General features: G+C 47.6%; 1 protein-coding gene across 1 annotated transcript in view; it reads left to right on the top strand.

The window, feature by feature from the left end:
* The window catches only part of LOC143926815 (vomeronasal type-2 receptor 116-like), a 67,901-nt gene extending 62,435 nt beyond the window's left edge, over positions 1–5,466 (top strand). The window contains exon 4 of the mRNA XM_077450857.1: positions 4,574–5,466. Within this exon, the coding sequence (XP_077306983.1) occupies positions 4,574–5,466 (893 nt within the window). The remainder of the gene's footprint in view (positions 1–4,573) is intronic.
* Positions 5,467–17,239: the final 11,773 nt, after the last annotated feature.

Below are 17,239 nucleotides of genomic sequence, written 5' to 3'. Positions count from 1 at the left end.
TGTCTCGGAGACCATGGGGAAGTGAGAAGTTTCCACTTTTATGACTTCAAAAGTTATGGTCTTTTTCATTAGGGTTGGGGTCCACTCTTATCCCCTCTGGAAGTGGGAGAAGTTTGGAGAGATTGAGAATTGCACAGCATCAGGGTGATGTTATATGGCAAGAGGAGGGAGCACTGTAAGCGAAGGTGTCTTGCAGACAAGAGGCGTTTGGATTGTACTTGGTTCACTATAGCAGCTATGTCATGGGGGTTGAGTAGAATCAGGTGGTGACCCAGGATAATGTCTGCAGTTTTGTCCAGAAGTGTTTGAGCTGTGAATACCGCACGCAGACAGGAGGGTCCTTTTTGCCACTGGGTCCAGTTGGAAAGAGTAGTAGGTGATGGGGTAGAGGCGCAAGCCATGTGATTGTGTTAGCACTCCTGTTGCATGGCCTTGTCTTGCAGATATGAACAATTTGAATGGTTGCTCATAGTCAGGTAACCCAAGGGCCAGGGCACTGGATATCGCACATCCTTCAGTTTATTAAAGTTCTCGTTTGCCAGTGAAGTCATCTCAAAAGGTTCCGTTTTCAATGCATCGTAGAGAGGTTGCATCAACAGAGACGCAGCTGGGATCCATGCTCTACAGTAGGATATTAGGCCCAGAAATGCGTGTAGGGATTTGGAACCTTGGGGTAGGGGTATGTTTTTCAAAGCTTGTGCTTTGTCACTGGTCAAGTGTCGGGAAACCTGAGAGAGACAATGTCCCAAGAATACTAGCTTTGTGGAGCACCACTGCAACTTCACGACGGCTTGCATCCCTGGCTGGCCAGAAACATGAGTAGGCTTTCTGACTTGCCCTCTGTGATGGGGAGGTCATCTGCACACAGTAGGTCATCCACATATTGCAGAAGTGTTATGTCTGCACTCTTCTTGCCATGCACTCAGGATTGTAGTCATCGCTTTGGCAAATTGGCAAAAAAATGCATTTGCAAGGTCTACCACAGGTGAATCATTTTGCTGATGGTGGCACACCAGCAAGAAGTGTGTGTGGATTGGGGATAAAGGGTGTTTTTAAAATAGTTGCCTCGTTTACAGCCCTCAGGTCCTGGACCATCCTGTACTTGATTGGTTCCCCTTTTTGACTTTTCTTTTCGACCGGGAATAGGGGTATAGCACAAGCTAGTACAAGGGATTAGGGCTCTGTTCCTAACCAAGACTTCTATTTGAGAAGGTTTGTGAGGGCTTTGGTGGGTATTGGGGTTTCCTGGGCAGGGTTGTTCCTGGTTTCAGCTTGATGTACACTGGCAGGACATTTAGATGTCTGATGTCTTTCGTCCCTTTTGACCAAAGTTTGTCTGGGATTCTTCTTAGGACTTCTAGGGGGATTTGCCTGGTGGCTATGGGGGTAATCTGTAGGGTCATCAGGACTGATCCTCAGTAGTAAGGGGGGTAGAGATGCTGATCGTACCTTTTGGTGTGAAGGTGATGGAGGCTTGCAAGCGGGATAGGATATTTGCTCCTAAAAGATTCAGGAGGCAGATGGGGAGACCACGAACCTGGCAAGTGGGTCCTTGTAAGTGCCGACTTGTAGGGGTTTGGTTAATGGGTGGGATTTAGGTGAGCTGTCCACACACACACATGAAATGTCTATGTCTGATAAGTAGGAAGTGTCCAGTAGATCTTGAGCCCATATCATGCTTCTGGCTGTGCCTATGTCAATTAGGAAGGTGGTGGGGTGACCTTAAATCGACCTTCAATCGGGATGGTCACCTTTGCCAATGGACTGTTTGTGTTTAAGGACACTGTCATTAGGTGGGACGACACAGGTTTGCCCATATCCTAGTGGAGGAGGTCCAGATGGTCTTCTGTAGGGGCAAGTTTCCTTGGGACCGGGGTAGACTGATCACCTTCTGGACCCATTGGGGCCTTTGTCATCTGGGTGCGCTGCATTCTTTCTTAAAGTGTCCCTGGTGTCCAAAATTAAAGCAGAGGTACGGGGGTCTCTGCTTGAGTGTCAGAGGTCATCATGAGATGAGTTATTTTCTTGCTATTCTGACTGGATTCTAGCTCCTTTGCCACCAATAAAAGTGAGTCTAGGGCAATCATACGATATTCGGGTAAAGATACCATCAACCCCTTTTTTAGTCTTTTAGGCCTGTGACAAACGCTGCTTAGAGCATTTGTGCATGTGCCTTCATGTGCACATTAAAGCCTAGGTCAGTGAATGTCTGCATTAACCTGGCATGGTATTTCTCAACAGTTTCTGTCTTGTCCTGTTTTATGTCTTGTAAAGTTGTGGCCTGGTCCGCCAACTTGTCCATAGCCCAATTTTGTAATTGGTCGCAGGATTCTAGGCCTGATTCATAGTCAGTGTCGTTAAATGTTCTACCTTCTTTCAAAATTTCTGGGTGACGTGCTACACCGTACTATCACCTTTCCAAAGGAGTTTGTCCACATCAGCTGGATCCCTGTGTGTCAATCTCTTTCAACACCATTACTTCATGTATCACAGACCCATACAACACAATGTTCCTACAGGCTGCAGATAATCAGAATACAGGTTCATGTAATGGACCCAGGGCAAGTATTACCTGTCTTTGGTGACCTTCAGCAGCTGACACAGACACAATGATGGACCCACATGGATGAGGGGAGATACTAAGCAAGATATGAAAGTGATATCCTACCGTATTTTCAGAGGTGATCAGTCTCTGTCCCTCCTGTGTTGGTTCATCTCAGTGGCCTCTTGGTCGGCACTCCTCCGGTTCACAACCTGGGGCCCCATGTTGGGCTGCCAGATTGTTTTGAATCCAGACAAGTGTCTGAACGAGTATCTGCACTTGTCCTAATTTCAAATGTAAATATGTGCAAGTTAGAAGAAACACACTGACACAAGCTGTTCAGCTAAGTGAAAACTTCCTTTTATTGCTTGGGTGTATGGCTTCCTTTATAGTAGAACATGAGTCATTGTTTGCATAAGCAGCATCACAGTCATAGTTCGTGCTATCAACTATGGATTGGGTGATCCTTATCTAAGGTTCTTATGGCCAGATTCATCCTGTTTTCTGCTGATGTCAGGCTTGAGTACTCCTGTTTCACTCGATGGGAGGGGGTGCTCTAGTGACCGTATTGAGTAAGGAGATTAGCATGTATATGTGTACATAATAGAAATAGTAATTTATTCAGAGTATTAAACAATCCATAACATCTCAACCTCTCCTCATTATTTTCTGACAGCATCAAAAGCTATTATTTCACATATAAATAACTTTAAACTATCACTGATTTCACTTAATCTACATGCAGGGCTCTTGTTCACATTCATTTCAATGTTTTTTTTTTTTTTTTTTTAGAAGCAGGTGATTAGAGCCTGAGGCTCTAATTGGCTGCAAAAAAGGGTACCCTGAGCCCACCCAGTTGTGAGACATAAGCAAATTAATATTCCAAAGACCCCATTGGCCAGGAGGAGAAGACGGAGGGGGGACACGGAGGCCAGGACACGGAAGAGATGGAAGAGGGAAGGATTAAAACATGGTGGAGAGCCTGACCTGCACAGGATAAGCGAGCAGGCGACCGGAGGGGGGTATGGTGCGTGGTGGCGGGCTGAAGCGATGGGGGGTGGGGTCCATGGTCCGGTCCATCTGCTGCCCCCCAACCCCAAACTCACTCATCCATGTTTTTATGGACCTTGCTTTGTGCTCTGGTCCAAATGATTTGGTGGAGGGGTATATAGTGGTGAGGGGTTGTTTTTCAGGGGTTGGACTTGGCCCCTTAGTTCCAGTGAATGGAACTCTTAAGGCATCAGCATACCAAGACATTTTGGGCAATTTCATGCTCCCAACTTTGTGGGAACATTTTGGGGACGGCCCCTTCCTGTTCCAACATGACTGCACACCAGTGCACAAAGCAGTGCACCATAAAGACATGGATGAGCGAGTTTGGGGTGGAGGAACTTGACTGGCATGCACAGAGTCCTGACCTCAACCCGATAGAACACCTTTGGGATGAATTAGAGTGGAGACTGCGAGCCAGGCCTCCTTGTCCAACATCAGTGCCTGACCTCACAAATGCTCTTCTGGAAGAACGGTCAAAGATTCCCATAGACACACTCCTAAACCTTGAGGACAGCCTTCCCAGAAGAGTGGAAGCTGTTCTAGCTGCAAAGGGCGGGCCAACTCAATATTGAATTCTACGGACTAAGACTGGGATGCTATTAAAGTTCATGTGTGTTTAAAGCAGTGTTTCTCAAATCCAGTCCTCAGGGCCCCCCAACAGGTCATGTTTTCAGGTTTTCCATTATTTTTCACAGGTGATTTGATCAGTTTCACTGCCTTAGCAATTACCACAGCCGTCTCATCTGAGGGAAATCCTGAAAACATGACCTGTTGGGGGGGGCCTGAGGACTGGATTTGAGAAACACTGGTTTAAAGGCAGGTGTCCCAATACTTTTGGTAATATAGTGTATACAGGTATATGTAAAAACTGATAAATCCTGATGTAGTGATGGCCGATCTCATTTCCTGAGACCCTAAAATGCACTGATTGAAGCTCTGACCCCGATGTTCATTGTGTTTGTATTGTTCTTCCTGCAGACAGTGAAAACTGCATGAAATGTCCTGATGAAGAATGGCCAAATGAGAAGAAGGATCGGTGTGTTCCAAAATTGGTGGAATTTCTCTCCTACACTGATGACACCATTGTTGTAGTATTTTCGGCTGTCTCCATCCTCTGTTGTCTTCTGACTGGTTTAATATTGAGGATATTTATACATTACCAGGGCACCCCCATTGTTAAAGCCAATAACCGGAACCTGAGCTATCTTCTCCTGGTCTCCATCATGCTGAGCTTCCTCTGTGTCTTCTTGTTCCTCGGCCATCCAGTAGATGTGACCTGCATGCTCCGTGTCTCCTCTTTTGGTGTCATCTTCTCAGTTGCCGTCTCTTCTCTACTTGCCAAGAGTATCATGGTGTGTATTGCTTTTAAAGCCACCAAACCTGGGAGCCCCTGGAGGAAATGGATGGGAGCCAAACTACCCAATTTTATAATTTGTGTCTTATCACTGGTTCAAGTCTTAATCTGTGTCACTTGGTTGTCTATTTCTCCTCCCTTCCAGGATCGGGACACTCACTCTTATCAGGGGAAGGTCATCATTCAGTGTAATGAGGGTTCAGTTATCGGCTTCTACTCTGTCCTGGGATATATGGGGCTTCTGGCAGCTGTGAGTTTCATTATCGCTTTTTTAGCCAGGACATTACCGGACAGTTTTAATGAAGCCAAGTTCATCACCTTCAGCATGCTGGTGTTCTGCAGTGTCTGGATTGCCATGATCCCGGCCTATCTGAGCACCAGAGGGAAATACATGGTGGCTGTGGAGGTTTTTGCTCTAATAGCCTCAAGTTCTGGACTTCTTGGTTGTATATTTTTCCCAAAATGTTATATAATTCTTTTCAGACCTGACCTGAATACAAAAACATTTATTCACTAATAAGTATGGAGCAACGCTGGGCTACCAGCAGCTATAGCATTATCTCTATTATTGGTAATTGTAGTATTTTGCTAATGTATTGAGAATGGACATTATTAAACTTGAACATTTCATACTGACCTCTTAGGTGGACGGTGGGTTTAATTTTTGTTCTGCCCGCTGCTGGGATCAGACATGTTGGGTGTGTTGGAATCCTTGTCTCCTGTGGAGTGTAGTGGTTCCTCCCACCAGCCGTTATATCATTAGAGAATAGTGTGGTCACTTAGTGAGGAGGAACCACAGTGACCTAAAGTGTCAGATACCCGAGATACCCATCACCCATCGTTCTTCAAGAGAGGGAAGATGTCACCCACCGTCGTCCAGAAAGATACAAATTTAGTTGTGGGATCAAATATTTATGTAGATGTATCTGTCTAGATTAATAAATATATTTTGATTCAGTGGTGGCCCGCCCATAAGGGGCGCCCGGGCGCCACCCCCCAAAAAAAAAAAAAACGTCCCTTTAAGGGAAAAAAAAGACATTTAACTAAGTGCACTGTGTTCGGGCACCAGACACAGTGCACTATGGAAAGCACCATGTCAATGCAATCATGAGATTGCAGACGTGGCGCTTCATTTGCGGGCTTTTAACCCTTTGCGGCACAATACAAAGTGCTGAGTAGCTTCCGCCCGTAGAATCACTACGGGCGGGAACATCATTGTTTAAATCTAGAGGTTACTTCTGGGTTTTATGGAACAGACAAAATGTGGAAGTGACGTCGGCATCTCCGTTCTTCGGCCCTGCTGGAAGGTAGGAAGGAAGAGACTGAGAGTGTGCCATGCAGCATGAGGGATTCAGTTCAAAGGCAATCACAGATCATTCGAGGGAGTCGGGACTAATAAAGAGACCACTACCCCTATATGCAAATGTTGTGGGAGCCTCTCATTTTTAATGTTGTGCTTATAGTGTACTGCAGACAGTAATGCTATTTCATACCTCCTCCAACATATCTGATTTCTGGCAATAGCTGGAACAGCTTCCGCTGATCTGCATAGATTTTTTTAACATCATATGAAGGTGCTCTGGCTGTTATCAGGAGCGCATTTAACATCAGAGACAGGGAAGGGGTGCTGCAGCTTCAGGATGGAGTTGCATAGGCTCTGAATGTCGGTTCAGCGAGATTCCAGTGCTGGGTCCCTCATCGCATAGAACTTGAAGGCAGTTCACACTGCCCTATGCGATCCGCTGCAGGTGTCAATAGAAATGAAACCCCTAGATCGGTTCGCATTTCGCAGTGCAAACTTTAAATTTGTACAGGAATCGGATCGCATGGGTGTGAAAATCCATGCGATTCAATTCTGGGGCAGACAAAAAAAAAGGGTCCTGCACAATTTTGCTAACTGTGTACAGTTGGAGGCTGTGCTATATACCATGATCTGCGAGGCTGATCTATATACTCTGTCCTGTGATGCTGAGATATATAATCTGTCCTGTGATGCTGGGACTGTATACTCTGTCCTGTGTAGAGATGCCCTTGCGGTTCGCCCCCACGGTCAGTTCGCGGTGAACTTTGCTCGTTCGCGATTCGCCAAACCGGCGGACTTCTGGCGCTGTTCGCAGCGGACATATTTGTTTACATTGTGAAGAACTTTGACCCATGACACATCCATCATGGGGTACAGGGCAGCCAATTGAGACATTTCAACACATGGAAATACCCCCTACCTTATAAATAGACCTGATCTGGCGGCCATTTTACATTCTGTCTTTTCTCAATGTAGGGAAAGGACGCTGTGTGCAGCAAGGACAGTCAGTCTAACCACTAGCTAGCTAATTAGCTATTAGGTCCACAAAAGTCCTTTTAAGGACTGGTATAGATGTACAGTATATAGGGTTGTAATCCACATATAATATACTTTCTTTCAAATATAGAAAGTATATTATGGTGCACTGGTGACTGCTGTGCTGCTGAGTGCTGACTGATTCTGCAGCTGTCTTTTATCAGTGTAGGGACTGAGGGACAGTTTGGTGTTTGGAGCAGGGACAGTCTGCAAATCACTAGCTACTACGACCACAAAGGTCCTTTTAAGGACTGGTATAGGTGTACAGTATATAGGGTTGTACACGCATAATATACTTTCTTTCAAATATAGAAAGCATATTATACTTCACTGCATGCAGTGCTGCTGACCGATTCAGCAGCTGTCGTTTCTCAGTGTAGGGAGGGACAGTTTGGTGTTTGGAGCAGGGACAGTATGCACTTCACTAGCTGTTAGCTACTACTGGGTCCACAAAGGTCCTTTTAAGGACTGGTATAGGTGTCCAGTATATAGGGTTGTAATACACGTATACTATACTTTCTTTCTAATATAGAAAGCATATTATAGTGCACTGCATGCAGTGCTGGTGACCGATTCTGCAGCTGTCGTTTCTCAGTGTAGGGAGGGACAGTTTGGTGTTTGGAGCAGGGACAGTCTGCAATTCACTAGCTACTAGCTAGCTACTACTAGGTCCACAAAGGTCCTTTTAAGGACTGGTATAGGTGTACAGTATATAGGGTTGTAATACACGTATAATATACTTTCTTTCTAATATAGAAAGCATATTATAGTGCACTGCACTGCTGTGCTGCTGACCGATTCCGCAGCTGTCATTTCTCAGTGTAGGGAGGGACAGTTTGGTGTTTGGAGCAGGGACAGTATGCAATTCACTATCTAGCTACTACTAGGTCCACAAAGGTCCTTTTAAGGACTGGTTTGGTGTACAGTATATAGGGTTGTAATACACATATAATATTCTTTCTTTCAAATATAGAAAGCATATTATAGTGCACTGCACTGCTGTGCTGCTGACCGATTCTGCAGCTGTCATTTCTCAGTGTAGGGAGGGACAGTTTGGTGTTTGGAGCAGGGACAGTCTGCAATTCACTAGCTACTAGCTAGCTACTATTAGGTCCACAAAGGTCCTTTTAAGGACTGGTATAGGTGTACTATTTGGTGTGCAGTATATAGGGGTGTATTACACGTATAAAATACTTGCAAATATAGAAAGCATAGTATAGCGCATTTCCACTGTGCAGCATTGTCACTGCTGAGCGGTTCTGCAGCGATACTACAAAGAGTGACAAACGCAATTAGAAAAAAGTATTATAACTGGTGTGATAGACCAGTGGCCCCCCAAAACGACAGATTGAAGCAGGGTGTTATACACCTTCTTCCACATACATACTGCACTTCTCTAGAGACTTTTGTCACAAGGTCATTTAAAAAATGACAGGCAGAGGAAGAGGCAGGCCCTTCCGCAGGGGTGGTAGGGGTAGGGCAGGAACAACAGGCTTGAGCCAAAGTGGCAAATTGCAGAAGGTACATTTGATTACGTCAAAGGACGCACCAGACTTGGTTGAGTGGCTCACTCACCCTTACTCTTCTGCACCCTCCTCATCTTCTCGATCTGCACCCTCTTCTTCACTCTCTGCTGTGTGCACCCCCAAAGACACTACCACCAACACCACCACCACCATATACCCTCCGCTTGAATCACAGGAATTATTTTCCGATCCATCACAAGACATTGCCGATGCGCAGCCACTCTTGGCATTGGATCAGGAAGAGGAGGTAGCAACAACTGCCACTCAGCAGTCTGACGACAGTACCCAGATCAGCCCAAGGAGGAGGTTGGTCCCCGGTGTTGCTGCCTATTGCAAGATCTCTAATTATAGCGGCGGGGAAGGCGACGTCGATGATGACGTGTCTAGTGATGAGAGGAGGGGAGTTCAAAGGGGGATATGGACCAGCAGATAACGAGGAGAAGCAGGAGGAACTTAGATTGCACAGGAGGGACAAACCAGACTGCTAATGTATCAGGGGCGAGGCATCAACCATGTACGGTCACATCTGGCGCTCCCAGGATGCTGGCACATGGCTCCGCAGTGTGGGCTTTTTATAACACGTCCTCTGCTGACAATAGTGTTGCCATCTGCAGCCTTTGCAGTCAACGTATAAGTTGCGGTAAGCCCAACACTCACCTAGGGATGACCGACTTAAGAAGGCACATGAGCTGCCATCACCGAGCCCAGTGAGAGCAATGGAACCCACAAAGCCACACTCCAGGCTCTCACCGTCCAGCCTCGTCTTCTACTTCTACTTCTCCTCTCTCCTCACAATTGTCCTCCACTCCACCTTCCATCATGCCGTCCTCACGTTTTTCTGGAAAAAGGCAGGCTTCTGTGGGCCAAATGTTCGAGAATAAAAAAATTATGATGCCGGATAACCCTCTTGCCCAGCGGTTGACGGCTGGCCTGTCAGAACTGTTAGCCCACCAACTACTGTCATATAAACTGGTGGACTCGGAGGCCTCTCGAAATTTGTGGCCATTGGAACACCACAATGGAAGTTCCCAGGAAGGAAGTATTTCTCACAGAAGGGCATCCCAGAGCTATATGGCCATGTTCAGCGGCAAGTGAATGTATCTCTGGCACACAGTGTCGGTGCCAAGATACATCTGACCACAGACACGTGGTCTAGCAAACACAGGCAGGGAAGGTATATAACTTTTACTGCCCACTGGGTGAACCTTCTGACGGCCATCAAGCATGTAACCCGTGGCACCTGTGTATATTTGGTTTTATCGCCACGGATTGCATGCAGGCCTGCCTCTTCTTCTCCTCCTCCTACTCCATCCTCCCTCTCCTCGGCTAGCTGTTCCTTTTCCGCTTTTCCGCTGCTAGCATCTCCCCAGAAGCCTAAGCTCCTGCAGCTGTGCTGCATCTGTTGTGCCTGGCAGCCAAGAGCCACACTGGCCCTGCATTCTTTTCAGCTTTGCGTTCACAGGCAGATCAGTGGCTAACACCGCTCAATTTGACAGTTGGTAAAGTGGTGTGTGACAACGGTGCCAATCTGCTTAGCGCATTGAAACAGGGCAAAATTACACACATGCCATGCATGGCACACGTCTTAAACTTGGTCGTGCAGGGATTCGTTATCAAATACCCTGGGACATCTTGCGGCAGGCAGGCAAGGAAAATCTCGGCCCATTTCAGAAGATTTTACATGGCCATGGCTCGCCTTGCTGACATTCAGCGGTGACACAATCTGCTGGTCAGATGTCTTATTTGCGATTGCCCGACGCGATGGAACTCAACCTTCTATATGCTTGATAGGCTGCTCCAGCAGAAACGTGCAGTTAACGACTACCTGTACGAACTCTGCGGCAGAACAGGTTCTGGGGAGCTTGTTTTTTTTTCACCACGCCAGTGGCTGTTCATGCGCGAAGCATGCAGACTTCTGCGGCCATTTGATGAGATCACCAATCTGGTCAGTCGTAGCCATGGCGCCATCAGTGACATCGTACCTTATGCCTTCTTTATGGAGCTTGCATTGTGTCGTGTCATTATTCAAGCCGTGGAGGAGCAGGAAGATGAGGAAGTCGCCATGCTGGATGAATTCCCAGGGGGGCTACTCTATCTGAGACAAGTGAACAACAGGAGTCTGAAGAGGAGTCAGAGGAGGATGGTGCTGGGGCAGATGATGAGGAGCAAGAAGAGCATGCTTTAAACCTTACTGGGATCCCTGTTGTTGTGCGTGGATGGGAAGAGGAGAGCAAGGAGGACAACATTATCCTTGATGATGAGCAGGAGCCAGGCCACCACACCACTTCCAGTTTAGTGCAAATGGGGGCCTTCATGCTCCAGTGTTTTAAAAAGGACCCCCGTATAAAAAGCATAAATGTCACGGATTTGGAGGGAGGTCGAGATGCTGAGAGGGCTCCCCTTGCGGCCGAGTGCAGCATAACCCTGAAGATGACACAGGAATGCAGTGCCCACAGAAGCACAGGTTGCCTGGTAGTAACAGCTGGTGTCAGGAACTGAGTAGAGCAAGTCTCGGGAGGCAACCGTGCTTAGGATGTCCAAGGAAAGAACAAACAGGGGTCCAGCAGCAGAGTCAAGTCCAGGCCAGGGGTCAAACACAGTAAATCAGTCCAAAGATCGGAGCCACAAGTCCAGAACAGGAGACCGGAGTATTCAGAGTCCGTAAGCCAAGCCGGGATCAGATGCAGGAAGCAGACAAAGGGAAGTCGGGTGCAAGCCGGTAGTAAGAGCTAGGAGATTAACAGGAGCAGGTCAAACAAGCCGGGTCGGTACACAGGAGATCAGATAGCAGAAATCACGGACACAGGTATACAGGAGAAGCTGACAATAATCCAGCAATGCAGCACTGTCAGAAGAGTGTTTAAATAGGCAAGGTGCCTGTGTCACGCCGTACGTGTGCCATTGCGAACGTGCGTTCATATGACTGCCACGTTGTTACGTCATATTGTTCATATAAATTATTATCGCGCACGCGCGTTCGCTTGAACGCAACGGCAGGCGTTCTCTTTAGAAAGCACATTGCGCCAAGGGGCAGCCTCCTGATGCCTAAACGAGACCATTTTTCGGGATAACGGCTGTGAAACCTGTGTATAAGCCTAGGAGCGTGTACATAACTTGCAGGTTCCCAAGAGTTCTCTTCAGCAGAATACCCCTTCCACTTAATTAGAAACTGGATTGTCCTACCTCTCCGACGACAGTCAAGATTCTACTTCAAATTCAGTTTCCTCTCCAACCTGAACTGGAGGCGGGGGCACTTCTTCTCTCTGTGAAAAAGGACTGGAAATAACATGTTTAAGAAGTGAAACATGAAATCCTGAGAAAAAGAACAGAAGCTTCGTAGATATTGTTCAAGCGTCTGGTTGGTTCTTTTGGTTTGGCCGTTACTCTGTGGATGGTAGGCTGTGGACAAACATATTTCAATTGATAGTAACTTGCAAAGACTTTTCCAAAAGGAATTGGAGCCCCAGGTAATAACTCGATGGGGCAATCATAGGGACAGTGTGGAGGTAAGGTATCTGCCTTCTTTTTATCAAAAACATCTTTAAATTCCTGGTAAACTGCTGGTATATTAGGAACTGGGCTGTGCATGGGTTGTACGGTCAGACAACTAGGCATGTCTTTTGATTCAAGGTCCAGACAATGTTGCCGGCAATAGGTAGATGTAAAGAATACCTCCTTCTTGAGCCAATCAATCCGAGGATTGTGTGCCTGTAGCCATGGGATTCCCAGGATGATGGGAAACATGGGGGAACTCAGGACATCAAACTTAAACTCCCAATGACCCGAGTTGGTGGTGGTAAGGATGGGTATTGTTTCCTGGGTGACATAGCCGGAGCTAGGTAAGGAGCCATCGGCCAGACGAACAGTCAGTCTCTGTTTCTTAAAATTAAGTGGAAGAGCAAGACTCTTAGCTAAGGCCAAATCCAGGAAACAACTACATGCTCCGGAATCAAATATTGCCTGCAGATGAACTTCTGTGCCTGCCCCCAACAATGTGACAGGAAGTATGATATGGGCTGAAGCAGACTTCGCTACTTGAAGGTGGACTGGAGTACTGAGGGTTGGGTTACTTGGTCTTGTGGGGCAGTTGTTTATGAAATGTCCTGATTCCCCACAGTAAAAGCAAAGGTTCGCCTGCCAGCGACGAAGTCTTTCCTCAGAGGTTAATGCGGGACGGAACAAGCCATTCTGTAAAGAAGTTGCCGCAGGGCAAACTGAAGGTGGAGCCTGGATAGGACAGGGGGCTTGAGCGCGTTCAGACTGGCATTCCCGTAAACGTCTGTCAAGCTGGATAGTTAGCTGAATAAGATCCTCAAGTGTTGGGGGGACCTCTAATCTGGCTAGCTCATCCTTGAGGGCTTCAGACAACCCCATCTGATACTGATATTTCAATGCCGCATCATTCCAACCGGAATCTGTAGACCATGTGCGGAATTCCACCGTAAAATCTTCCACAGGCTGCTGGCCCTGGCGAAGGGAGTACAAAGTCACTTCAGCTGTAGCTGTCCGTAAGGGGTCATCATATAAACGTGCCATAGCTTTGAAAAACTGGTCCACTGTGTTAATGAAGGGGGTGCTTTGTTCCAATAAGCCATGGGCCCACGTCTGAGGTTCGTCAATTAGTAGTGAAATGGTAAAACCTACTTTGATCTTTTCAGTGGCAAAAGTCTGAGGTTGCAAAGTAAAGTGTAAGTAACAAGACTTTTTAAAGGATCTGAATTTCCTTCGATCCCCACAAAAACGTTCTGGTACTGGGACTCGTGGTTCTGGAGGAGCCATAATTATGGTAGCAGTAGCTTGGCCAGAGGAAATGGGTGACTCTGGTAGGTGCTGCAGACGTTCCTTCAACCGGAGGTATCCTTCTTGGAGCTCCTGAATAACTGGGGTAAGGGCCATGATTTGTTGCAGAATGGCCTCCATTGGGGAGTCACCTCTGTCAGCCTCTGACATGGCTGGATTATACTGTCATGGAATTGGAGGGAGGTCGATATGCTGAGAGGGCTCCCCTTGCAGCCGAGTTCAGCACAACCCTGAAGATGACACAGGGATGCAGTGCCCACAGTCGCACGGGTTGCCTGGTAGCAGCTGGTGTCAGGAACTGAGTAGAGCAAGTCTCTGGAGGCAACCGTGCTTAGGATGTCCAAGGAAAGAACAAACGGGAGTCCAGTAGCAGAGTCAAGGCCAGGCCAGGGGTCAAACACAGTAAATCAGTCCAAAGATCGGAGCCACAAGTGCAGAACAGGAGACCGGAGTATTCGGAGTCCGTAAGCCAAGCCAGGATCATATGCAGGAAGCAGACAAGGGGAAGTCAGGTGCAAGCCGGTAGTAAGAGCCAGGAGATCAACAGGAGCAGGTCAAGCAAGCCGGGCCGGTTCACAGGAGATCAGATAGCAGAAATCACGGACACAGGTATACAGGAGAAGCTGACGATAATCCAACAATGCAGCACTGTCAGAAGAGTGTTTAAATTGGCAAGGCGCCTGTGTCACGTCATACGTGTGCCATTGCGCATGTGCGTTTGTACGACTGCGACATTGTTACGTCATGCATTCGTATAAAGTATTATCGCGCACGCGCGTTCGCTGGAACGCAACGCCATTCGTTCGTTTTAGAAAGCACATTGCGTCTCCGTGTGCGCTGATGAGCGTTAACATGGCCATACCTTGCGAAATTGCACATAGGGATGCGCCTATTTCCCTGACAATAAAGGTCAAGGACCAGTACTGGGTGGCAACGTACTTAGACCCCCGGTACAAACACAAAATGGTGGAAATGTTACCATCATCACAGAGGGCTGTCAGAATGGAGCACTTACAGGCCTTGCTTTGAGAAATGCAGAGGAGGGTTTCCCATTCCCAGAGAAGGAGTTGTGGGTACCAATCCAACAGCGCCTGCAAGAAGAGGGCGGTTTGAAGATGTGTTGGTGACTTCTGATATGAGGTCATTCTTTCAGCCAACCCATCGACAGGTGTCATCCGGATCCAGCATCAGGGAACGCCTAGACCGTCAGGTGTCTGACTACATCGGGTTAACGGTCGATGTGGACGCTCTGAGAAGTGATGAATCCCTGGACTACTGGGTGGGCAGGCTTGATCTCTGGTCAGAGCTTGCCCAATAAGCAATTGAACTGTTGGCTTGCCCCTTGTCCAGTGTCCTGTCCGAAAGGACGTTCAGCGCAGCAGGGGGGATCGTGACCGATATGCGCACTCTCCTAGCTCACGACAGTGTTGACTACCTCACATTTATAAAAATGAATGAGGCATGGATCTTGGAGGAATTCAACACATGTGACCAGTAGACCATGTATATGCATAACTCTATAAACGATTTATTTCATCAAGCACACAGACCTTTTTTCTACCTTTGGCTCACTTCCTTGTACAAAAAAAAGCACACCGTACTATATGCCTGTACCCACCTGTTTGAAGAGGTTGAGCGGTGTCATATTTTTGGGACCCGCAGCGAGTTGCTGGTGTCAGTGCTCTCTATCTCGGTGCTGGTGTGGTGTCAGTGCTCTCTATCATGGTGCTGGTGTCAATGCTCTCTATCACGGTGCTGGTGTCAGTGCTCTCTCTCTATCTCAGTGCTGGCATCAGTGCTCTCTCTCTATATCGGTGCTGGTGTGGTGTCACTGCTCTTTATCTCGGTGCTGATGTGGTCTCAGTGCTCTCTATCACGGTGCTGGTGTCAGTGTTATCTCTCTATCTCAGTGCTGGTGATGTGTCAGTGCTCTCTATCTCTGTGCTGGTGTGGTCTCAGTGCTCTCTATCACAATGCTGGTGTCAGTGCTCTCTATCACGGTGCTGGCGTGGTCTCAGTGCTCTCTATCATGATGCTGGTGTCAGCGATCTCTATCACGGTGCTGGTGTGCTCACAGTGCTCTCTATTATAGTGCTGGTTTCAGTGCTCTCTCTCTATCTCTGTGCTGGTGTCAGTGCTCTCTCTCTATCTCTGTGCTGGTGTGGTGTCAGTACTCTCTATCTCGGTGCCGGTGTGGTGTCAGTGCTCTCTATTATGGTGCTGGTGTCAGTGCTCTCTCACTATCACGGTGCTGGTGTCAGTGCTCTCTATCACGGTACTGGTGTCAGTGCTCTCTATCACGGTTCTGGTGTCAGTGCTCTCTATCTCGGTGCTGGTGTCAGTTCTCTCTATCATGGTGCTGGTGTGGTCTCAGTGCTCTCTATCATGGTGCTGGTCTCAGTGCTCTCTCTCTATCTCTGTGCTGGTGTGGTGTCAGTGCTCTCTATCTCGGTGCTGGTGTCAGTGCTCTCTCTCTATCTCTGTGCTGGTGTGGTGTCAGTGCTCTCTATCTCTCTATCTCTGTGCTGGTGTGGTGTCAGTGCTCTCTATCTCGGTGCTGGTGTCAGTGCTCTCTATCACGGTTCTGGTGTCAGTGCTCTATATCTCGGTGCTGGTGTCAGTGCTCTCTCTCTATCTCAGTGCTGGTGTGGTGTCAGTGCTCTCTATCTCGGTGCTGGTGTGGTCTCAGTGCTCTCTATCACGGTGCTGTTGTCAGTGCTCTCTATCTTGGTGCTGGTGTCAGTGCTCTCTATCTCGGTGCTGGTGTCAGTGCTCTCTATCACGGTGCTGGTGTGGTCTCAGTGCTCTCTATCTCGGTGCTGGTGTCAGTGCTCTCTATCACTGTGCTGGTGTGGTCTCAGTGCTCTCTATCACGGGAGGGGCAGAGGGAGGGGCTCAAGCACAGGTTGGCACACTGGGACACTGGCACAGGACTGTGCTGCCCTGACTGTGGCACTGATCATCTCCTGCATCCCCTTCATAGCCTGCCCTGACCTTGCCTCTCCTCCATGGCCTTCATGCGCTCCTGAATTGTCAAAATTTCACAGATAAAAAAAGAATGTTTGTCGTTGTCGATCCCAGATTCACTTCATAATTTTGTTATGTCAGTGTCCATGTTGTGGGATTTTGTGTGCACAGCTAGTAAGTATTTTGTGGCTGAAAATATGACCTGGAGGTTTTTAAGGTTCGCCTGCCATTAAAGTCAATGGGATCCGCCGCAAACTTTGCGGTTCGCAAACTTTTGGCCACGTTCGCGGTTTACGTTTGCGGAACATCCCGTCGGAAGTTCGTCCATCACTAATCCTGTGATGTTGGGACTGTATACTCTGTCCTATGATGCTGAGATATATAATTTGTCCTGTGATGCTGGGACTGTCTACTAGGGATGAGCCGAACACCCCCCGGTTCAGTTTGCACCAGAAATTTCGAACGGACCGCAAATTCGTGCAAATTTTAGAACCCCATTGAAGTCTATGGGACTCGAACGTTTAAAATAAAAAGTGCTAATTGTAATTGCTAATATGCAAGATACTGTCCTAAAAAGGGTTTGGGAACCTGGCTCCTGCCCCAGGGGACATGGGTTAATGCCTAAAATGTTTTTAAAAGTGGCTGTTTTTTCGGGAGCA

Source organism: Lithobates pipiens, unplaced genomic scaffold, assembly GCF_037356315.1.
Source record: "Lithobates pipiens isolate NorthernLeopardFrog02 unplaced genomic scaffold, aLitPip1_a1.2 Scaffold_23, whole genome shotgun sequence".
In the NCBI taxonomy this organism is placed as follows: domain Eukaryota; kingdom Metazoa; phylum Chordata; class Amphibia; order Anura; family Ranidae; genus Lithobates; species Lithobates pipiens.
Note: the sequence above shows the minus strand (reverse complement) of the source record. Positions and strands in the feature narration are given on the sequence as shown.